This window comes from Gossypium raimondii, chromosome 2 (genome assembly GCF_025698545.1).
Source record: "Gossypium raimondii isolate GPD5lz chromosome 2, ASM2569854v1, whole genome shotgun sequence".
In the NCBI taxonomy this organism is placed as follows: Eukaryota; Viridiplantae; Streptophyta; class Magnoliopsida; order Malvales; family Malvaceae; genus Gossypium; species Gossypium raimondii.
The window spans coordinates 43476125-43501113 of record NC_068566.1 but is presented as its reverse complement, the minus strand read 5'-3'; the positions used below and the strand labels follow the sequence as shown (position 1 = coordinate 43501113).

Here is a 24989-nt window from a genome sequence, read left to right as displayed (position 1 = left end):
ATATTAAGTGTTTGCAATCACTCTAGATATGTCGTGCTTGAGTTGTAACAAAGCCAATTGTTAATGTGTAATAATATTCTATTGATACTGAGACTAAAGTCTTTATTGTGTTGATGGAGCTTATCCTTCACCATCTACAATGAATGTTTGCTTTTTTCTCTCTCTCTGAAATATATAGTTTCATTATTGAATGAATAAATTAATGAATTTACTTTTAAAAAAATTATTAAATAAAATTAAAATAAGTGACTTAATTTATTAATAATAAAAATTCAGTGATATCAATAAATATTAAGTATAATAATATTTTATAAAAATAATTTTATAGATCTTAAAACAGATATAAAAAATTTTAACTTCGATAAAAATTGATGTTAAGTTTAGTGAAGTAAAATGTAAATTACTCAGCATTTTAGCTTTAAATTTTTAGCATGAAAAATTAGGTTCAAACGGGACCCTACGAGGGAACATAAGAAATTTAAATCCAAAAACACACTCCTTTTTCACCTTAAACGTCAATGGTGACGTCCATTTATTATTATTCTCAAAGTTTTCTTTATCTTTCTATCCAATCAAATATTTTCTTGCTGGAAAATTCCCCAGCCCTAATGAAAACGAAAATTTACTTTCATATATCTTAACAACGCGCACAAAATATATCTTTAAAGAGGTAACTTAGTTTATGAAAAAAAATTATACTATTCCTTGCATTATTTTTTTCGAAAATTTAATTATTATTACTCCATAATTATGAAGTTAAGCTAGCTGTTGGGGATCTTTTTCTTGGTTGGTGGATGTTGAGTTAAATCTTTATTCTTCCTTTTTTTAGTCTTTGGGTCTTCATTGCATCATGACAACTTAGAAAATTTTATCACCATGTATTTTTTTCATAAAAATAGTTTTCTTCAAAAAGGAAAAATAATATACAAGAGATTTTCTAAACTTGATTTTATTCTATTAGATCTAAGCTTTAAAAAGGTTTGGGTGTTTTCAGTAGCTTGCAACTGAAAGGAAAACCAGGGTGTTTTTTTTTCAGCTTTGTGAAATTAGGGTTTATTCCACAGGTTGACGTGAAGCTTATGATTGCCATTTTCATGTACTTTTTGCAGTGTATATGCTTTAGCTGATTTATTTTATTTATATACATATACATATATCTTATATTTGTTTAAAGTACTGTGGTTTTCTGCTTAGATAAATTATTTAATATGTTTATATATTTGTTATTTTATCCCCAGATCGTTGAATCCTCTTGAAAGCTAGCTTTGCATGAGTTTTTTGGGTATGGATATGAGCAAGTTTAAACTTGAATCGCATGTCGCACAGCAAAGCCGGCGTGATAAATTGAGGGTTCATCATTTGGGACTAAACCCAGATCTTGTTCAAGTTCGTAATGTTAGAAATGCCAATTTGCTTTACGACCCAACATTTGTTTCACCCCATCAAGAGTTAACAGAAGATGAAGAAAGCCGCAGCAGGCAAATGCCTGCAAATGGTTCGTGTAAAGTCCCAGGTGACCCACAAAGTTGTGGTGATTGGGTGATGGGTTATGGGATCAACCAAAACCCTATGTTTGATGCTGCTATGGGGTATCCGAAGCCTAATTACAGTGAATTTTGCAGCCAGGATAGCAAAAGGCATTGTGGGGAATTGCATTTTGTTTCATCTTCTTCTCTTTATGATGTTACTACAGCTTCTCTGGGTACTCAGGGACTAGAAATGGCTTCTACGGCACATCAAGCAAGTGCTTGGCTGTGTGGTAACGGTGGTGGTGCTTGGACGAACATTAGGCCTGTATTAGAGGATGACCAACAGTGGGCTGATGCTGGTACTAATACGACCCAAGGGCTATCTCTAACTCTTTCGTCGAATACCACATGCGGTGCAGCTCAGTTCACAGAGGACCAGTGTTGTTCCCATCGCTTCAAGGAATCTCAAGATTCAAAAGCTTTAAACCCTGCCCATTTATATTCGATGCAGAAGCCATCTATAATCAGTAAAGGTAGTGGGAATTCAACATGTGTCCCCCTTGGTCCATTTACGGGATATGCAACTATTCTTAAGAATTCAAAGTTTCTGAAACCAGCACAACAATTATTGGATCAATACTGCCATGTAGCCAACTCGAAGCTTGCTAAAGTGTGCGAGACTTCCGATGCGGTCATAGGCGACATCGGTGACTTAGCCTCAGCTGATGATGCCAATGCAGTTGATATGGAGGATAGAGCTATTAAGGGAAACAACTCAGGGGCTTCCATCTCGAGTTTTTGCAGTTCTAATGAAATTAGTGTTGCTGTTGGCATTGGGAGCAGCAGCTCTTGTAGGCCTGAATACCAACAAAAGAAGGCAAAGCTTTTATATCTGCAAGAAGAGGTTGGTTGCCATTTTTTTTCCCCTTTTTTATTGTCTTCCATTGAATCTTTATCTTCATTAATTCAATGAAAATTAATGAAGATAACTATCAGATATGTTTATTTTAAAATCATATAGCATTAATTGAAGCCTTGCATCTTTGTATTTATACATATTGATTGTAATGCCTGTACATTATGCCATTGAAAAATTTCATCCTGTGTGCTTGGATGACTAACAGAATCGAATTTTAAACTAAATGGTCACTGATTGAAATGATGAGGATTGGTATGGTTAAGGCTTAAGAACAGAGAATTTCAATGGTGAAGTGTTAATTTGATTTCCATTGATGGATCTTGAAAATTATCAGTACTGCATATACCATCTTTCACTTTGTCATAACAATTTCTTTGATGGGTGATCAAGATCTGCCCTACTAGCATTAAGGTTCCTTTACTTGTCATATATACAACCAGAGCGAAAAAGAAACCGAACCATCAAATATTATTCCGTTTGTATTATATAAGCATCTGCATACGATATATAGTTCATTTTTATTATTTCAAACTTGAACAAATGCAGGAGTTGTTTCCTCTTAATTGTATTGCATTCACATTTTGCTAAGATTTGATCATGGAAATTATGTTTTTTTCCTTCTTTCTTACCAGTTTGAGCAAGTTGCATGTTTGGACCGGTTATAAACCTTGTTTAGCTCGGCATGGTCTATTTTGCTGTCATGGTGTAGCCTATCCATCTAAGTTATTTTCTTTTTCTACTCTTTTACATTGATAGAGGATTGTTTTCTTACAATTAAGTGCTGATGATGGATGGAATTTATTTACTTCCCAACAGTTTAATGAACTTTATGTAATTATAAAACAGTAATTAGTTGCTGGTATTAATCACTTTTCGTCTCTGTATACCTTCAAATCAAAGTGCATTTCAATTAACAGTGCGGACAATACTTTCAAAGCTACTTTATTTGTAAGTTTCGACCTTGATAAGTTGTCGTCTTGTCTTGGCTCAAGGCCCCATTGTGGGTTGAAATCATGGGTTATGCATATCTGAATACTATTGATTTTTCCTAATATGGCCAAGTTGTTTGATCAGAGAATGAATACTACAGTGAAATTGCTGTTCTTCCATCATGTTTTCCCTGTTGTGAACCATAAGTGTTTGTAGGCCATCGATTTTTTCAAGATAGATTGATTGGTGTTCTTTGTTTTATCGTTTTACCGTTAAGTAATGCTAGCTCAAGTTTGCTCTAATGAGAAGCTGTCTTTGCCGTGCCATTGAAAGGTTTACAGACGATACAAGCTATATTATCAGCAGATGCAAATGGTGGTTTCGTCTTTTGAATCGGTAGCAGGTCTTAGTTCTGCCACTCCCTACGTTTCCTTGGCTCTCAAGACGGTAGAAAAGAACTTTCGGTGCATAAAGAACGCAATCTCGGACCGCGTCAGGCATATATGTAGAGCCCTGGGGGAGGATTTATTGTCCTCAACTACCGGTGCTAGCAGTAGCAAAGGTGATATAAATATGTCTAGGCTAAAATATGAGGTTCAGAAATCCGGGGGGGTTAACGTGGGCTTCCTTGAACCCCAACAACAAGGCTGGAGGCCCCAGAGAGGCCTACCAGAACGTGCTGTGGCAATTCTTAGAGCTTGGCTCTTTGAGCATTTTCTTCATCCGTAAGTCTTTTCATTTTCGTATGTCAACTCGAGCATATAATTTGGTGTGAATTGTTTTGTCTGTTTTTTCTTATAGGTACCCTACAGACACGGACAAGCATATGTTGGCCACTCAAACTGGGCTTTCTCGGAACCAGGTGGGCTCATGGCTTCTTGTTTGTGGTATCAAGTGTTTAATCTAACAGTTCTGTGTGATTGAATTAGAATGTAGCGTAGTTAAGCGTTTGATTTCTGAAGGCAGGTGTCTAACTGGTTCATAAACGCACGAGTTCGAGTTTGGAAACCGATGGTTGAAGAAATACACATGCTCGAAAGCAAAGGCTTGGCAGAAAACAATCTGAACTCGAGCAAAACAACTGAAGCAAAATCTTCTAGTACCAATCGGCCTAATGAAGACCAACCTATCGACAGGTCATGTATAAACGTAACTTCCATGGAGCAATTGACTTGCTCATATGTGGCTGTTGCGGAGACTACGGGAGATGCCCATGATGCCGAACGCTGGTTTCATGATAAACCTTTGAGGATGGATTTTCGTATCCCAACAAGCATGGAAGGTTCGTTGTTGAGTTTCGCACCGTATGAGCAAAGCAGGCTTGAGATGAGAGGGCTCGGAGCTGTGTCACTTACGTTGGGACTCCGGCATGGTGCAGAAACCGCACAAGCACAACAGCACCAGCACCAGCACCGGCAGCAACAATATCAGTCGCAGGAGGACCAACTGCAGCGGCCATTCGGAGGTCAAATGGTCCACGACTTTGTTGGCTGAAATTGTATGATCAATCAACTAGCCTAGCCATTCCTTATGATAGTTTTTCCAAAATGTGGCAAAAGACTGCTAATACAAATGTTGCAGGCCAACTTGACCGTATTTGGTTGTCACACTAATACAGGGTTGAATTAAAGAGATGGCACCATGCAGTGCAATCATGTTGATGTGGTAATGGTGCTTTAATAAGTTTGTTTAGATTTGTCAGTTGTGCTGGTAGGGATTTTGGTTCTTTCGGTAATTGGTGGATACAAACATGTAATGTCTTTTAGGGTAAGAATGACCGACACCCTTAGATCCACTGTAAAAATTACCTAGTATGAATTTGGATCAATTTAGGTTAGGTTTGTTTCAGGTTATTTTGAGTTTATCTGGGTTTTTAAGTTGGGTGTTTCGAGTTTTGGATATTTTGGGTTTTACAGTTTGGATTATTATAGATTTAGATTAAAATTAAAATTTGAAAAATATAATTATTAAAAATATCAAAATAGAGAATGTAAAATATAATTATTAAAATGAATTTAATTACTGTTTGGTGGGGAATGAAGTTTTAAAACTCGAAAAATATAAAAAATTTAAAATTAATCACAATGACCTTGCTTTTTATGATAAGACGTACCTTGACTGTCGGATATGATTAAACATGTTGTCATCCCAAAGCATTGAAGTGGCTCTGAAGCCAGCCATAATTTCTTGGGTAGATGACTAAACTTTCTTAAATTTTCATTTTGGATATCAAAAATAATTTTTTTATTTTAGCTACAACTATTGGAAATCATTTTCATTTTATACACAATTGTTAAAAGTTATTTTCATTTTGGTCACTCGTCGTTAATTTGTTGATATTGTATATTTGTTTTACTTACTTAACTTTAATCAATTTTATTTTGATCACTCATTTTTCATAAAAGTAAAAAAAATCTTGGATTTATACCGGGAATGGAATTTATTTGAATGCGTAGATAAAACTAAAATTTTTCCAATAACTCAATTCCTTATAAAAAGTCATGTTTTAGCTTATAAAACTTCATTTTATTCGTTTGTGAAAAAAAGTTAAAATTAATTTTAAAAATGGGAAAGGAAATTTAAAATGATAAAATAGTTTTCTATAAAACCCAAATAATTTTCTATAAAACTCCAAAATTATCCCTTTTACAGGAAATAATTAAAATTAATTCTAAAAAAATAAAGGAAATTAAAGAGATAAAATGAATTTTCCTGTAAATATCCAAGTATTCCTTTAAAAACTCAGTTAATTCATATAGAACTCCAAAATTTTCCTTTTACTGAAAAAATAAAATTATTTCTAAAAAGAAAAAATAAAAAGTAACAATTTTTATGGAAAACTCAGGTAAACCCTTTTATTGAAAAAAACTATTAAGAAATAAAATAAATTAAAAAATAAAATAAGTGACTAAAATAAAAACTTATTAAAGTTGAGTGACTAAAATGAGTATAAACTGACATTGAATTAAGGACAGATGACAAATGAAAACGGTTTTTAGTGACAGCGCCTAAAATGATAACTTATGAAAGTTGTGTGACCAACCACGTAATTTACCCTAATTTCATTGATCCTGTAAACTTGTCAACTTAATTTTGATTTTGGTTGATTTAAATTAGATTAATTCTGGTTTTTAAAGTTCCAAATAATTTTGAATATATTCATATTATTGGAATTTGGATCAATTTCAATTTAATTCAAGTTATTCAATTTTAAAATTCAAATTTTTGAGTTAAATTCATTTCAGATTTTAATCGTGAACTATTTATTTATATCATTTCCAATTTAAAATTTCCAAACCCTGATCATTCAAATTTTTTGTTGGATAAATTTGGGTTATTCACTGATAAAATTGGATTGGATGATGTTGGAATTAGGGTCGAAAGGTGTAATCCCGTGCAAAGCATCCAGCCATGCATGCATGCAGTTACGTTAAATCCTATACATAATTGTAACAACAGATATACGATACAACTAAAACCAGAATACAAGTTATATACGTACTGCCGTACAGAAACTAATTAGATCATAATCACATATATATGTCTTAAAAACTCATTAAACACGCAGCAACATCATGCAATTATTATCTAGTTACCGGTTTAGTCCCCATATTATTGCTAATCTCATTAATTTACCCATTTCCATCTTCATTGCCACCAGGGTAGTTGTTAAAGTCGTTCCTAGGAATGTAATGGTGGTTGTTCACACTGCTCTCTTTTGCGTATCCACTTTTGGCATTGCTGTCGTCATGGAGCAGCCGCCGGCCGCCATTGACCGCGGTGTTTTCGTGCTTCAGCATATCCACTTTTATAACCTTTGCAGCCAAGCAGTAACTCACCATCATCAATATCGCTAAAGCAAGAGCCACAAACCTTATTCTTGCACCCATTAATTGGTTTTTTAGGTTAAGAGAGAAAAGAGAAAACCACACAACAAAACAATTAAGTATTGAGACCCTTATATAGGGAGAAAGGGTAGGGTTCATGACATCAATATAAAATTTTGTGATATGGATGATGTCTGTTGGATAAGTTTGATTGTCTTAAATTAATATCTTGAGTTTGAGTTTTGTAGCATTGAGAAAGCTTATTTCTCTAATTAAGGGTCCGATTAGCTTAATTTTAGATTTAATCGATGTTTAATATCAACGTTGGATATCGAAAAATTTCGGGAAAAAAAATGGTGATGGGATTTCCACCAAATGAGGCAAAATCAAGTGGGATGACTGTATTGTTTCATACAAGTTGGGATATTTAAAATCATCAAATTGAAAGAAACTTTTTTGTCCATATTGGAACTAGCCATAAATAGGAAATTTCCACATTATGAGTGGATTTAGTTGATGCAAAAGTCAATGAAGCACAAATATAGGTGTTGAACGGCGAATCTGGTCGAGTTCGTGTTTTTTTTATGTATAAGTTTTAAATTTTGTTAAAATTAATTCATATTTTTAAAGAGTTGAGTTAATCAAGCTCATTTTATTATTTTTATTTTTTTATAAAACATATGCTATTTTATTTATTATTTGGTAATTTTATATTTTTTTAAAATAAAGTTTAAAACTACTTATAACTTTTTTTCAACTCTTAAATAGGAGGATAAAAACGTTTCAGCACGTTCAAACCCACGTTCTTTTGTGCTGACAATAATTTTAGGTACAGTGAAAGTTTTAAAAAATTTCTTATAATTTGCTTTTATGCTTGTTGCCTTGGAAAATTGGTTAAGAAAATAATTATTTTAGGTACAGTGAAAGTTTTAAAATATTTCTTAAATTGGGCATCAATAAATTTAAAATTGAAATATATATGTACTTTGTACTAGACAAACAAAAGTCGATTCTAGCTTTCAACTGAACGACCATCTCCACTATCATCGAACCATGAATTGCCTCAAGTGTGGGCCCAAGCAAAATTAACTAAATCACATAATGAAAATTTTTATTTACTTTCAATAGGAAAGTAAATTCTCTCTATAACTGATAATTGTTCGTTTTTCTTTAAAAAAAATAGAATTTATTTTTAGAAATAAATTTCCATTGCTAGAATTACGACGTATGAAAGATATTTAAATTGCTTAACCAATAGTTCCTATTTATAAAGTAAAGTACAAGAATTCTGTTTGAATAATGTCTAATTAAATAATACTATTTTAATAAAAAATACAACTCCTACTTGAATTGTAGAAGTAAGGGGCACCGACACACCCCTAAATACATTAGGGTTTGCCACCCCTTTTATTACACAAAACCATATTGGGGATTATATGTGCTTCCTAGACTTTTATCCAATACTTATAATTTATTCAATCCAATATTTATTTTCTATTATCAAAATATTAATTAAATAATTTTATCAACCCAATTGTAATTCTGTTAAGGACATAGCAACTTGGCCATAATAAAGTCTATGAAGAAATATATTTAATTTTCTTATTCAACAAATCCAAAATGACTAATTAATTTAATTGATTTTGAACTTCAATTATGTAATTATAATTAATTAAATAATAATTGAAAAACCTTAAATTATTTTTAAGTCATTTCTTGTACTTAGCAAGAAAACACATTTATTGTTGATAGTAATACATGCGATTTATTTTTCTTAATTCATCGTTTTCATTCATTCCATATTTGTTGGTTCTATATGCAATTCATTTCTAGTTATCTCAAGCTAGCAAATGGACCAATTTGACATATATAATTAGGGCTTAAATAATTTGTTACTAAGTTCCACTTTTATGCCTATTAATTACAACATTATTTACTTACAAAGTCATTCCACTAAACTATCATGACTGAACTCTCCTTATTATAGATCATTACAAAACTACTTAATAAATGTTCATTCAATGACCTTGTCATAAATGTGTTACTCTCATAGGATATCCTTAATTTCTTTGGGATAAATCTATTCACCCAATATGATCCTATTTAATTTATCTTATGGTAACCATTATATCTTTCTTTATGAAAAGTCAATTGCTATCAAATAATAATTAAATTATTTATCACGATGACAAATGACTCATGACCATGTTTTAATTTTCATCTATCATGTAACGCCGATGAGAGAGTATCATTTACCCTTTATTGGACTATGAATTCCAACATTGTGGAATGATGCTATATATTGCAGAAGTAAACCCAACGTACCAACTTTTGATTCCTTATCTATTTGAACTTAGGTTTTCATTTACATCAAAGTATATTAGTCATGCATACATAGTCCGTCATCTACTTAGGATTAAGGTATGTCACACTATGAACGTCACAAGTGAATAAATTTATAAACGGATCTAGAATCTATTTTACTTGGGTCATTCCTGATGTACTATCAATCACATCTGTGTTTATATCTTTGGGAATCATCCGCTCCAATACTCAAGACAAGGCATCTCTCTAATTGGACTTGATACGACATGTTAGCCTTTCAATCGATTTGCTTGTTTCTGATTAGACTAATGACATGTTTAGATTATCTACCAATATAAGCTATCTTTTCGTATTACGATTCGACCATGTAATGCCGCTTAGTATTAATTAAACATTATATAATAAATGAGTCAATATTTGTTTGCATTTTGCTTTGCATGCAAAAACCGTTGAGGACAATATACAAATATATTAATAAAATTGATGATTTTTTATAAACCAATTTGATCGAAAAATAAAAGTATATATATAGATAAAACTATTACACTAAGAGCATTAGATCCGAACATGTCGTTGTTGTTGTAGTGTTGTTCGTAATCCTCTTTTCTTTTTTTAATAAATTTTCATTTAATGAGAGAAAAAATAACTCATGTTTAAAATAGATCAAAACAACCCTTATTTAGGAATCACTTTTGTTGAACTTTGCTTGATAGATCAAATATTGATATAGTTAAGATATTTCCTTTCACCCTTTGTTGTATGAATTTAGTACTCCTTTTCTTTCACAAACCTAGTGAATTTCACCATTATCAATAACTTAAACCTTTGTAATAAATCATTAATGTCTTTACAACGAAAAGTATTCTCTTGTAATCTGTATTTTCTATACTTATAAATAGTTTCTCATAAGACTCTTGAAATCATTTATAATCTTTCATCCTTCATCTTATTTCTCTTTTAGCCTTATTCTTCTTGCACTGCTACTATAATCATCACCAACCACTGCACTTAATATTATTTAATTTACTCGAATATTTCTCTATTGTTTCTCAATAAATTACGTTTCATATGTTTGCAATGCTTTCTCCTTATCAAAAAAAAAACTCCTACAAATCGATATATATATAAAATACACAACCATTCCCATTCCTCCATAATTCATCCGGGACTTAATGTTCTCATAATTTAGATAGTGCAAAGTACTTTATATCATCAACAACTAAAATATATAAAATATATTAAAAAATTTATCACTTTCAAGAGCATTAAAAGACCCTTTTTGCATATTATAAAGTGTAATGGGCTGAATTATTGCATCCAATTGCAATGATACAGCTTCTTCATCCATGGTGTAGCACAACTTTTGTTGGATTTGATTCACACCAATATTGCACCTTATTAGATACAACATATTGCTTTCATTATTAATTTAAAGAAAACAGCAAAAAGCAACAACAAAAATCTACCTACTTTTATCCGAGATCTTAACTGGAATGAAAATAAAACTTGTTTTAAACCTGAAGCTGCTAGTAGTGAAGTCCTTGAGACTGGTACTATTCATAGACCGAGTGATGGTGAAGTTGACTGGTGGGATCGCATACTATATTCACCATGAACATGGAATCTGAATTGCAAGAATTCTCTTTCAGATTTTTCTTCAGTGTAGCCTGCGTCTACCTTGCACCGAGGTGGTCCACCAACTCCAGATTTGGTATGTAAGGTTATTAACTTTTTTTTGGTTTAAATGCTCTTGAGGTCAAATATTTTAAAGTTGTTCACATAAGGTCTAAACCTTTTAAAATGATTAAATAAAGATCAAGATTTTTTGAAAGTGCTCAAATAATCACTTTTCATGTACTTCACCCAATTGTTAGTATAAAATTAAGTGAACACTAACGTATTTAGAACATAACACATGTCAATTGAGTTAGATATTAATTGTAATTTGCTTTACTACATTTGGGTTATGTTGGAAAAATTTTTTTATTAAAAGAAGCTTTATTGACTTACCATTTCACAACCAAAAGATAAAGCAAAATAATAACATTATAGAAGGTAATATATTGCTACACAGTAATAGCGGATCGACTGTGTGTTTATTTATATGTCCTCATAGTGAGGAGATTGTTTCAGGATTCGAATACCCCAATAAGGCTAGCTCCTAATAATTACAAATATCTTATTTGGCAAGCATCTCCAGATGTGGGTTCTCTTCCCTGTACTTCTTCTGGAATACAATTTAGAGACGTTGCAAATAATGAAATGTGAAATGCTTCTTAGGTTATTGAAACTTCACCATCTAATGGCACCATTAATGTAAATTGCAATGTGTCCCATTCGGATGCACAGCAGTTGAGATCCACAGAATCAACTTCTAACCTCTCTCCTCCTAGCCTGCCTTCAGTTACTGCGATTGAACATCAACCAAGCAATGCAAACCAAATTGCTAGCCAGATTTCTCAAGATCCGAGGCAACCGGTGGCAGACCGGATTGAGCTGTCCAATTAAGATATTTTGTAGCCTGTGCATTCACATATCATTGGTGGGATTGTGAGACAGGCTTCGGTCCCTTCTGTTTCTAGTGGCCTTCCCATACAGACTGCACCTATTGCATCATATCAAATACATGTTCCTATGTATTATGACCCATTTCAATACGAAATGGAAAGAATAATTAAAGAAGATCAAACCATTAAGGTTTATAAAGACACAATTAGTGCCCTTTTTACTTGTTTGCTTATTTACTAGTAGTGGTATATGGTTTACTTTCAATCAAGAATTTCCTCTCTTTGAACAGAAGCTGAAGCTGAAATCAGAGTGTGAGAAGGAGATTAAGGAGGTTGTAGCTCAAATTAATAGGACGTATAAATTAGTAAAACTCCAGGAGAAAAAGACAATTTATGTGCTAGAAAAAGAACTTGTTATAAATTTCAACAAAGTTCTCTTAAACAAAGGTCTTGATCGTGGCTTTTAGGTCTAAATGTATGGATAATGGACCATCTGCTTCAAAGGGCACACAGCAAGGGGAATTTAGTATATTACTTAGTAGTGCTACTGTAGTAAATGGAAGAATAGAGAATCAAATGGATGCTTATAATAATCTACTTGACGAAAATTCCAGCACTAGTGCCTGGTGGGTTTAGGGTAGCCACTCAATCCTAGATTTGTTTAGTGATCATATTTGGGATATTCTATGCTTAGTTTACCGGTACTTACATTGCAATCCCATAGACCAGTATTCTTGTTTAAGAAAACATGATGATTGCTAAAAAAACTGTTAACAAAATATGCAACCTTCGACGAGGATTTGCTTCCAAGTTCAGCCAAGTCAACCGAAACATGGCCCTGTGGTACATGCACATAGCTTAATTGTTATCTTGGTAGAGGCAAGCTCTATTTTCATGGAGCAGTTGGTTCAACTTTCACCACAACAGATGGTATAGCCACCTTCTACTGCTTCTGCTCCCCTCTCAACTGGCCCAGCTGCTAGAATGCAAACTTTTTCACTGGGTGTAGTTAATACACAAACTGTGACTCCACCCCTACAGCCTTTCATTGTTTCTTCTCTCCCTTCAACTAGCCCAACCACTCATGCAAACCGTGCCGCCTTCTACTACTTCTGCTTTCCTCTCAACTGGCCCAACTGCTAAATGCAAACTTTTTCACCGAATGTAGTTAATACACAAACCGTGACTCCACCTCTTCAACCTTCCGTTGCTTTTGGTCTCCCTTCAACTGGCTTAGCTACTAGCATGCAAACTGTGCCACCTACTGTAGTCAATTTACAAACCATGGGCTCGCATTTGTAGGTTATTAACCCCTCGACATTTTCATCAGGTGCTCCAACTAGACCTCCCCATATCAATTTCATCTCCCCTTCCCCAATAAACTTCCGAATGGGCAGTGAAATTCGAGCTCCTGCCTTGCATCTATAACCATTTAGACCTTCAACATCCAGTTCCCCTGGCTGTCTCCCGTCTCCCGTGGCAGTCTAGTGGAATGTCAAACCATCAGGCACATAATAGCCACCCTGCTCATAGGCAGGGATCAACTACAACCCAATCTAGCAGGTCGGACATAATAATAGACGACAGGCTACCTAACTCTTTACCATCATTGGATGTCCTAATGGGTATGAACAATCTATCTATCACCAGTGCAAATCCCCAAGCACCTTGCAGCCAGATACTAGTTTAAGCTTGGCTGCAATAATACCAAGTGTTCGGGCTAACCAAGCACAACAAAGCGGAGCAAGCGACATTGTTTGTTTATCAGATGATGACGAACCATAATAGCTAGACGTAATGTTGTTCAACTTAGGCGATCTAAATATGCAGTGGCAGATTGTATCGGTTCGATTTTTGCAGGGCTTCTTAGATTAGCAGTGTGAAGCTAGGTCAGAAATTGAGGCGACAAACGAATTTGCTGTTATCTTGGTTGTATATGGAAGAATGCATGCAGCTAATTATTCATGTAATTTGTAATATTTGTATATTTGCACTGTCTCTTATGCAAATTATTTAACTTTAAACCCGCTTCATATTGAATGCCTGGCCGATCACCGTATATTCCATGTGTTGAAACCTTTTGGAAATCGACCTTTTATTTAAAAAAAAGAAAATAGAGTCGCCACGAATCATTTTTTTATTAGGTGTAATCAGATCACCTCGTAATTTGATCATTTTAATAAAAGTTTAGATTTACTAAAACGATAATTTTTTATTTACAAAGTCTAGGAAATGGATTCGGGAGTCGGTTACGTACGAGGAAGGATTAACACCCTCGTAACGCCCAAAATTGATACCTAGCTGATTAATCGATGTCTTATTGTTGAGAATTGAAAATTTGGAGACAATTTAAAACACGATCTCACCTTGCATAGTGATATTTTTAATTAAAATCACTTAAATAAATTAAAACATATGTAAAAGGCCTTTTTATCTCGAGGTAACTAAAACGAAAAGGTCATGTCCCGTAAGTTAGGATACGACATCTCGAATCCTCGAAAATAAGCTTACTCATTATTTAATTACTATTTAAATCTTATGTGTTTTAGTTTTAAAAAGGATATTCAGTTATATAAGTTAAAAAGGAAAGTCGAACCTCATAAGTTAGGGCACAACTTATCGAATAAAAACGAATGTAACACTTAAAGCAATGTGCATTTAACTTATTTGGGCATAGTATAAAAATGGATAAGTATATTTAAACACGATTCATGACATGGCTGTAGCAAAATAAAATAAAACAGAAGTGTGTAAAAAATGGAACGATGATATATATAAAAATAAAAATAAAAATGTCATATTAGTAAATGACAATGATACAACTCTAATAGTAATAAAACACCAATTCATAATAACAATAGTAATAATCATGTCATAACTACTATTCTAATACTAATATAAATAATAAAAGAAAGATAAATAATAATAATAATAATAATAATAATAATAATAATAATAATAATAATAATAATAATAATAATAATAATAGTAAGGGCAACAAATGTGCAAATGAAAAGAAAAACATGAACAATATAAATTTTAAATATAAAAAGGGGTAAAGAAATAATAAATAAGTAAATAAATAAATAGAACAGTTCATAAAAGATTGAATTCAAGTACATAAAGGACGGAATTAGAACTTAAGTGAAATTAAAAACATAAATTGTGATAAAATAAATAAATAAATGACTAAAATATGACAAGCGAAAAGGAAAGGGGTCTAAATGGGAAATTATCCCCAACCCCAGGACACGCATCATTCCCCAGAAGGTCAGCAAATGGAGGACCAAATTGAAAACAAGTTGAAATTAACGGTGCAATCTAAAAAGAAAAAAATTTGGACCATATTAAAAAAGGTCCAAAAGCGGAAGGACCAAGGCCGCAAATAGACCAATCCATGAAAACTCGTAGATCCTACTAAATAATCGGGTCGAGTCTTGGGTCATGTCAAAACGACGCTGTTTTGGCGTTTGAAACTTAAGCTCAAAACGCTGTTTTATAGGGCTATATAAGCAAACAAAAAAGTGTTTAAAAATTCACTTTTTTCAGTTTCTAAAAAAAAAATAATCTTTGAGCCCTTTTTTTTTCCTCTCTCAGCCCTCCTAAATTCGGTCATTGGATCGCTGCTGCCCCGCTGTGGCCACCGGTCATCGACGACGACAACCGTCGCCTCCGGTGGCCGGATTTAAAAAAAATTACCTTTTTTTAGCCTTATTTAACCCATAGGAGCCTGATTTGAAGGCTAATGCCTAAAAAAATCAGAACAAAAAAAATAAAGAAAATAAAAGAAAATCTCAGCCTTGCGCGTTCGTTGAACCCTTAGCAGACCCCTAATGGGCTCTGAGGTATTCGAAACCGGAGGAGGTTTCCGATGGCGACAAAAGGCGAAACCGAAGGTAAGTGAGTATTCTTTTTTATAGATATTTATTATGTCTTTTTAAATGGAAAAATAAAAAAATAAACTACCTTTTTGTTTTCTTTGTTTTCGAAATCTTGTTTTTGTATTTCTTGGTATCCTTTATTTGAATCTTACAAAAGTTCGGCTTATATAGTCGTTTTAATTACAATATTTCTCTTTTTTTCTTTTTGTCTCTGCTCTACTATGTAGTTTCTGTGCTTTCTTTCTCTTTTGCAGGTACCAATGGTCAACAGTGAAGACGAGAGTCACGCCTTTGCTACTTTGGTGCAACGGTGGCAGGGAAGGCATTAGGCCTTGGGGCACGAGCATGCCGAAGTGGTGGGGAGCGACGCCAAACGGGTTAGGATTTTTTTACTTTCTGAGAATAGTTTAGGTTATGGGCTATTGGGCTTTGGGTTATTGGGTATTAGGTTTAGCAGGTGGGTTGGGTTATTGGGCTCTTTTTTTGGGCCAATCTATTTTGTAAATGAACTTTTGTTTTTTTTTTTGTTTTGTTTATTGGGCCAGATAAAATTGGTCTTTTACAGCTACCCCTCTTTACCCATTGACGTGTAACGGGAATAGAGCAAAGACTTTAAGAAGGGCCAATTTTGTCTGGTCCTGTTGAATCTCGACTTCTTTGGTGCTCCTCTCTTTCAAGTGGTTCACTCTTTCAATCTATTAGTTACTCTACTTCACTGTATCTGCTTCGCTATAACTTTAGGAATACATGATTTAGTGTTATAGTTTCATTTTGCTCCATTGCAACTTTAAGGAGATACAGTTTATTGTTGTAGTTTCAATCCAATCCACTGCAACTTCAAGGATATAGGATTTGTGTCCTCATCTTGCTCCACTGCAACTTCAGGGAGATAAGATTTGTGACTATAACTTCATTCTACACCACTGCAACTTCAGGGGCATAGGATCAGTAGCTTCATCTTGTTCCACTGCAACTTCAAGGGGATAAAACTTGTAGCTTCATCTTGTTCCACTGCAACTTCAAAGAGATAAGACTTGTAGCTTTAATTTGCTCCACTGCAACTTCAAGGAGATAAGATTTGTAGCTTCAATCTGCTCCACTGCAACTTCAGGGAGATAATATTCACCACTGTAGTTTCAATCAACCCACTGTAACTTCAGGGAATGGAATTTGTAGTTTTATCTTGCTCCACTGCAACTTCAGGGGGATAAGATTCGCTATGGTAGATTTAATCCGACCTACTGCAACTTCAAGGGTATAGGATTTTTAGCTTCAATCTGCTCAACTGCAACTTCAGGGAAATAATATTTACTATGATAGATTTTTTTTGGATCATCGGTACCCCTACGACGCAACAGAAAAATTAAAAATTCAGCGACCCTAACCACGGATCCATGTGTGAGGAACGAATCGGGATGAAAAAGGTTACGAAATTACCTAATGTTTATTTTGAGTAAACAGTGGCGCCTTAACAACGAGTAGTCTGATCTGCTGTCGAATCTAGCCGCAATCTATCTGACCTCGGCCTCTACGTAATCTACCCAGTTGGTTATGAAAGGAAGGAATCACCAAAACAGTTTTGAAAGGGTTTTTTTTCTTTGACGGCTGCTAGACCAAATTAAAGAAAAAACGAGATTCTTATATCTTTTTTTAAGGGTTTCTATAAATTAAATAAATATAATAATATTTTTAAACCGAAAATTATAATTACATTAATTATAATATAATTTCGGTAAACCATATATTTATTTGAATTTATATACTAACCAAATTCATGTTCTCATTATGCGTACAACAACCTTGTACATAATGTGTTCGATATTTGATTACCTAATTAAATTAATTCTATAATTAATTTAATTCAAGCGACAACCAAAAAAAACACCAACTATGTTTCATTCCGTTCATTTCAATTTAGGGTGTGACCCTGTAGGTTCCTGCAACGTTAGCAGTAATACTAGAACGATTCCAATGTTACAAACAATGAGTGGCATCTAGCAATGCATCATTGCTACCTAAGTCACAAGAAATCATGATTCGACATAACCTTTTATGATTAACCTTTTATAAAATAATCCTTAAGTCCTTTATATCTAGATTGGACACAAGTCATGGAATAGTCACACTTGCATAGTCCATCCCATGTTCCTTGATATCGTAAGTAGACTACGATATACAAATAAGTATGACATCTCATATCAACTTATTTGAGCATGGCCATGCATTTCTAGTCTCACTCAATCAAGTGGCCTAAGATATTACTCCCATTATGTAGAAGGGGCTTATCCTATCTCGATCAACCATATCACTTTACATAGATCGTGGTATATCTAACATCAACCTTTATAGAACAACCAGTTACGGTGTACATTTGACTGTATCAAAATATACAACTCACGATGTTGAGATTATGATGATCTCAAGTCTGAGGATCATATACATATTAATCACTATGAGTAATGTTGTGACAATTACATAATAATCCAAGAAACATACTCATAATGGGTCAGTCCAATATGTTGTTCTCTAACAAACATATTCATGCATTGATTTTGACATTCCATATCAATGACAACTCTTTATCATCAATCAACTACATGTTAGTCTTAATGCATTATTTTCGTCCTTTCCAACATTAATACTTGACTAAGGACCTTTTTGAGAATAATCATATTATTCTCAGGACATTATTATAAAACTGTTTATTTATACACACAAAAAAGAAACTAAAATAATAATGGTAACGTCTTATATTAATAAACATGATAAATCAAATATGTTATTACAACCATCTTATGATTGATCTTTGGGCCGACTCTAACAATTTCACCCATTACAATTTTAGGGGTGCATGATTTGTAGCTTAAATCTACTCCACTGCAACTTCAAAGAGAAAGATTAGCTATAGTGATTTCAATCTGACCCATTACAACTTTAGGGGTATGAGATTTGTGGTTTCACTGATCTATTACACCGTTCTTTGGGAAACATGACCTGTAGCATCCATTTCATAGGCCTATATTTATGCCAAGTGATTAGGATGTTATGATCAAGAAGAATCAAATGCTCCTAAATAGATGCATATGAATTGCATTTGTATGCATGCAGAATGTCATTTTCGAGAATGATTCCCTCTTAAGTGCTTAAGTTGACATTGCTCGTTGCTCGCCAAGGTTTTATCATTGATGTGTTACCAAACCTTCTTGTTCAGTTCTAGTATCTTTGACAGAAAACCCAAAAAAGTGATCACAATTTAGACTATTCGTTCCCAGATATTTCCAAATATTAAATTTGGTTAGTTCTAACTAGTGGTCATGTTTCAGGTCATTGTACTATTTAGAAATCTTTCAGAGCAATATGCAAAAATCTTTTTACTTAAATATTGCTAGTCTATTAATCGTTATTTTAAAGTGAAAATGCTTGAAAAAGGTTGTGGCAATGGACAAGATTAAAATTTATTAGAAGAAAAACTTGAAATGAATATATTAATCAACATAGCAAACGTTGCTAAAATTCAAAGTGAGTAAGATAAAATTAGGTGCCCCATTTATTGCAGCGTGAGCTTCTCTGCACAAACTTCTTGAGGACCATCTTGAGTCTGGTATGTGTCTAGGATATCTAGAGTACTTCGTTGATGCTTCAAGATGCAAAGTCCTTATTACTTTTGAGGGGACAAGACTACCATATGCCCCATCTTTGATCAAAATTTGATTTTCCTTTTCCCGGGTTTTCAACTCAAAACCCTTTTGGTCTCAATGCGCCCTTTGCGAGTTTTCGCCTTGGCCTCTCCTCTTTTTTTTCTAGGTGAAGTATTTTTTGACTAAACCTGAATTCATAGGATTAGGCAGGTTTTTGCCATCCATCTCGGTCAAAATCAGTGCTCCTCCAGAAAAAGCTTTCTTTACCACATAAGGTCCTTCTCAATTCAACATCCATTTTCCTCTGAAGTCTTTTTGTATGGGCATAATCGTTTTCAATACCAGGTCCCCCTCATGGAATTCCCTAGGGCGAACATTTTTGTCGTAAGCTCGTATTATTCATTTTTGGTACATTTGACCATGACAGATAGTTTTTAACCTTTTTTTCGATCAATTTTGACTTGTCATATCGAGATTGGATCTATTCTGCTTCAGCTAACTTCAACTCGAACAAAAATTCGAGAGAAGGAATCTCGACTTCAATAGGCAAAACCTCCTCCATTCCATAAACTAATGAGAAATGCGTTGCCCCGGTGGAGGTTCTGACAGATGTTCGATAAGCATAAAGAGCAAATGGTAACTTCTCATGCCAGTCTTTATAAATTTCTGTCATTTTCCCCGCGATCTTCTTAATGTTCTTATTGGCTGCCTCAACTGCACCGTTCATTTTTGGGCAATATGGTGACGAGCTATGGTGTTTGATCTTAAATTGACTGCAGACTTTCGATATTGTGTTGTTACTCAAATTTAATGCGTTGTCAGATATGATCCTGTTTGGCAGTCGATATCGATATATGATCTCTTTCTTCAATAATTTACTGACTATCGTCTTCGTGACATTGGCATAGGAAGCGGCCCCTACCCACTTGGTGAAGTAATCGATGTCCATGAGAAGCTTTTGGCGAGATGGGCCTAATGACATCCATGCGTCACATAGAGAAAGGCCATGGAGAAGTCATAACGTGCTGAGGTGAATGAGGCACATGAATTTTGTCTCCATAAATTTGGCATTTATGACATCTTTTGGCGTAACTAGTACAATCCCCTTCCATGGTGGACCAATAATATTCAAATCTCATGATTTGCTTGGCCATTGTAAAACCATTAGCATGTGTTCCGCAAACACCCTTATAGATTTCTTCCAAGATTTTCTTAGCCTCAATAGCGTCCACACATCTTAGTAGCACCTGATCTTTCTTCTTTTATATAGGATCTCCCCATCTAAGACATAGTCATTAGTCAGTCTCCTCAGCGTCCTTTTATCATTATTGGTTACCTGATTAGGGTATTCGCGATTTTTTACATATCACAGTATATTGTGGTACCAAGGGTGATCATCCTTTTCTTCTTCTTTGATGTTATAATAATGGGCCAGAGCCTCATAAATACTTATCTGGATAGGTTTTACATCCTCTTACTTGTTCACTTTTACTATGGAAGCTAAGGTAGCCAGGACGTTAGCCATTTGATTTTCATATCGAGAGAGGTAGCAAAAGGAGATGTTATCAAACTTCTTAATTAACTCAAGGACCAGCCTTTAATAATTGATCAACTTGAGGGTCTGTTGTCTCCCCTTCACTTTTGAGTTGATAGATCATTAGTGCAGAACCCCATATACCTCTAGCACCTTGATCTTGCGTTCTATGGCTGCACGGATACCCATGATGCATGCTTCGTATTCTGTAATATTATTTATGCAATCAAAATCAAATTTGCTGGTAAGAGGATAATGATCTCCGTTTGGGAATACCAAGACTGCCTCGATTCTGTTACACATAGTGTTTGAGGCTCCATCAAAATTTAGTTTCCAATGATGTCCTTCTTGAGCATCTTCTTCAGTGGTTGCAACATACATCAGATCCTCGTTTGGGACATCAAAATTCAAAGGCTCGTAATCTTTTAGAGCTCTACTGGCTTGGAAATCTGTTATTGTACTCACTTTTATTGCCTTCTGATTCATATAGGTTATATCAAATTTGAAAAGTATAATTTGTCATCGGGTCATTCTTCCATTCAAAGTAGTCAACTCCATCATGTACTTTAGAGGGTCTATTTTTGAGATTAGCCAAGTTGTATGGTACAACATGTACTGTCTTAGTCTCTGGGTTATCCAGATTAAGGCGCAACACAACTTCTCAATTGGTGAGTATCTTGTCTCACATTCAGTAAACTTCTTACTGAGGTAATATATCGCTATTTCTTTCCTCCCTGACTCATCATGTTGGCCAAGCACGCATCCCATAGAATTTTCAAATACTTCCAAGTACAGTATTAGTGGCTTATCTGGGCTAGGCAGTATCAACACTGGGGCATTAGACAAGTAATGTTTGATCTTGTCGAAAGTGTTCTGGCATTCCTCATCCCATACACCTGGATTATGTTTCTTAAGGAGACGAAATATTGGGTCGCATTTCTCGGTTAGTTGTAAAATAAACCGGGAGATGTAATTTAATCTTCCTAAGAAACCCCAAACCTTCTTTAGAGTGTATGATGGAGGTAACTCCTATATAGGTTTGACTTTATCCGGGTCGATCTCGATCACCTTTTAACTGACTACAAAACCTAGCAAATTTTTTGACCTAGCCCCGAAGGGACATTTTGCTGGATTAAGCTTTAGTTAGAATTTTTTTAACCTCAAAAACAATTTCCTTAAGACTTGTACATGCTTATTTTCTGTTCGGGATTTTGTGATCATACCATCGATATAAACCTCGATTTTTTTGTGCATCACGTCATGAAATAAAGTTACCATGGCTCTTTGATACATCACTTTCGTATTTTTAGTCCGAATGGTATCACTTTATAGCAAAATATTCCCCACATGGTTACGAATGTAGTCTTTTCGATGTCTTTAAGATACATCTTTATCTGTTGTATCTGGAGAAGCCATCCATAAAAAAGAAAAGTGAACATTCTACAGTTTTGTCCATTAAGGTGTCGATGTGAAGTAACAGGAAATTGTCCTTTGGGCTCACTTTGTTTAAATCCCTATAGTCTACACACATTTGTACCTTCCCATCTTTCTTAGGGATAGGGACTATATTGGCTACCCACTCCGAGTATTTAACCACTTGTAGGAAACCAGTGTCGAATTGTTTCTTGACCTCTTTTTTTATTTTTAACAGGACGTCGGGCTTTATCCTTTAGAGTTTTTGTTGAACCAACTTGCATTCTTCCTTTATGGGAAGCCAGTGTACCATGATATCAGTACTTAAACCAGGCATGTCCTGATACGATCATGTGAAGACATCTTTGAACTCTTGGAGTAATTCAATAAGGTCTCACTTTGTCTCTACGATGATGCAAGCTTCGATCTTCACACCTTTCTTTTCTTGTTTGTCTCCTAAGCGCACAATTTATACTAACTCTTTTTAAGGTATGATTTGTTTATAACCTTATGTTACCATCCTTAATGAATCAGGAGATAGATTATAATCTTGATCATCTTCAAAGTCCTGAGGTTCCTCTTGACACATATCTTACTCAAAAGGAGACTCTAAGTCAGCAGCAACATCGCTCGTATCATTGATATTTGGAGACCTGTTATAGGAATAAAAGAAGACCCAAAGAACAAATGAATCTAAGAATAATTATCTGTGTGGTATGAGTATGAATAAATTGGAAAAAGTAAAAGAATATTTGCCAAATGAGACACAAAAATACATTTTATTGAAATAATAACAGTGTTCATATGCCTTTTCCATAAAAGGATTCCTATTGCTCCTAGGCTTAGAGCAATAAGTGTGTTTTGAACACTACTCTGAATTAGTTCTAAAAATTATAGGGATCTCTTCCACAGTCCAATTGCTCAGAACACTTCCAGGTATATAAAGACAAATGTCTGATAGGTTCCTTCCCCAATTCCTTCTTCAGATATGGCATTGATGCTCAAGTTTCCAAACATTTCTTCCGCAATTTCTTTTTCTGGCATTTTTCGTTCAGGATAAATGATTTTTCATGACACGAATGTTTTAGATATATGAGGAAAGATCATCGATTCCCATTTGACCTCTCCCCCACTTAGTCGTGCTCTTCTTCTTTCTTGCTTCTTTTCCAGCTCATTCTTCTTTTGTCTCGTATCTGGCTTGTACCCTGTTTGTCTATCAGTATTGATGCCTCGACTCTTCCTTAAAGGTATTTTTCGAGTCCTCTTCCAGGAAATGCTCATTTTGAACCGTCAAATGCAAGTCCATCCTCGTGGTTTTGGATATTTTTGGCACTGGAATCTTGTTTCCTTCAACAATGAAAGTTACATTAACAAATTTCAATGATCGAAAGAAACATTCTATTGCCTCTTCATCTGCTCCTATGTATGGTGTGTCACTAGTTACGGATGTAATGATATCCTCTTTAGCGTTTTTCGTTACCAGTTGACCCTCCGTTACCAACTTTAATTTTTGGTGTAGTGATGACGACACTGCCACATTCGAATGAATCCAAAGCCTACCCAACAAGTAACTATAAGAAGGTTTGATATCGATCACCAAAAAATGTACCTCATATGTGTTTGGACCAATTAAAAGAGGTATTTCAATCCTTCACATCACCCTCCTTTTCTGTACCATTGAATGCTCTCACTATATTTTAGCACATATTCATCTGAGAGCTATCCATTGGCAACCTATTTAACGTAGATAGAGGTAAAACGTTCAGCGCAGATCTATTGTCGATTAACACTCTTGGTAATGTATATCATTTACAGCGGGTAGTGATGTGTAGAGCTTTTATGGATCTTATGCCCTCCGGAGGTATTTCATCGTCATTGAAAAAGATAAAACTGTCAACACTCAGATTGTTAACCGAACGGTCTAGCTTGTTTACAAAGATATTATCAGTGACATAAGTTTCATTTAACATCTTCATCAACGTACTACGATGTGTCTCTAAGCTCAAGAGCAAATCTAATATTGATATACGACCTGGTTGTTTGTGTAGCTGTTCTATAATATTATACTCGCTATGTTTTAAGAATTTTAAGAATTCCTGAGCCTCATTCTTATTTACTGGCTCATTAACAGGTGATTTAAGTCTAACCGTATTTTCTTTCTTATGCTCAATTGCCAGGTTTTTTCCTTAATGGGCTCAATTTTCGCACTTGTAGGGTTATAGTACCTCTCACTATGCGTGAAGAAACCAATATCCTGACCCTCTTCTGAAATGCCAAATTAGTTCTCCTCTCTTGGGACCATTACGTTGCAATCATAATTCCATTGAACCCTTTTGCTATCATTATAGAGAAAAGCCACAGGTTTCTGAATTATGACTCTTGGCACAGCTTGTGTTTCCGCTTCATTACTTCTTGGTCATGAAATAATAACCACTGGGTGGTTGACTTTGAAAAGTTTTTCTGTTGATTCTTCCTCTGAGGCGCAAAAATCTCCTCCTTCCAGGCCCTTGACATATTTAAAGAATTCCAATTCTTTGTTATCCATC

At 34.4% G+C, this 24989-nt stretch overlaps 2 protein-coding genes across 5 annotated transcripts; one reads left to right on the top strand and one right to left on the bottom strand.

Moving 5' to 3' along the window:
• The first annotated feature begins 814 nt into the window (after positions 1–814).
• On the top strand, positions 815–5219 carry LOC105788965 (BEL1-like homeodomain protein 8). 4 transcript variants are annotated; one of them, XM_012616096.2, is made up of 5 exons: positions 826–1064; positions 1239–2373; positions 3652–4043; positions 4120–4180; positions 4285–5219. In XM_012616096.2, the coding sequence occupies exons 2-5, from the start codon at positions 1270–1272 to the stop codon at positions 4810–4812; spliced, it is 2085 nt and encodes a 694-aa protein (XP_012471550.1). In that variant the 5' UTR covers positions 826–1064; positions 1239–1269; the 3' UTR covers positions 4813–5219. The 4 variants fall into 4 exon arrangements, with proteins under 4 accessions (XP_052483533.1, XP_012471550.1, XP_012471549.1 ...); XM_012616095.2 differs by having other exon boundaries at positions 826–1096; XM_012616094.2 differs by having other exon boundaries at positions 826–1110.
• A 1543-nt stretch (positions 5220–6762) lies between these two features.
• Positions 6763–7258, bottom strand: LOC105789890 (uncharacterized). Its single transcript, XM_012617202.2, has one exon. It carries the CDS (start codon positions 7206–7208, stop codon positions 6951–6953), a length of 258 nt encoding a protein of 85 aa, XP_012472656.1. The 5' UTR covers positions 7209–7258; the 3' UTR covers positions 6763–6950.
• Positions 7259–24989: the final 17731 nt, after the last annotated feature.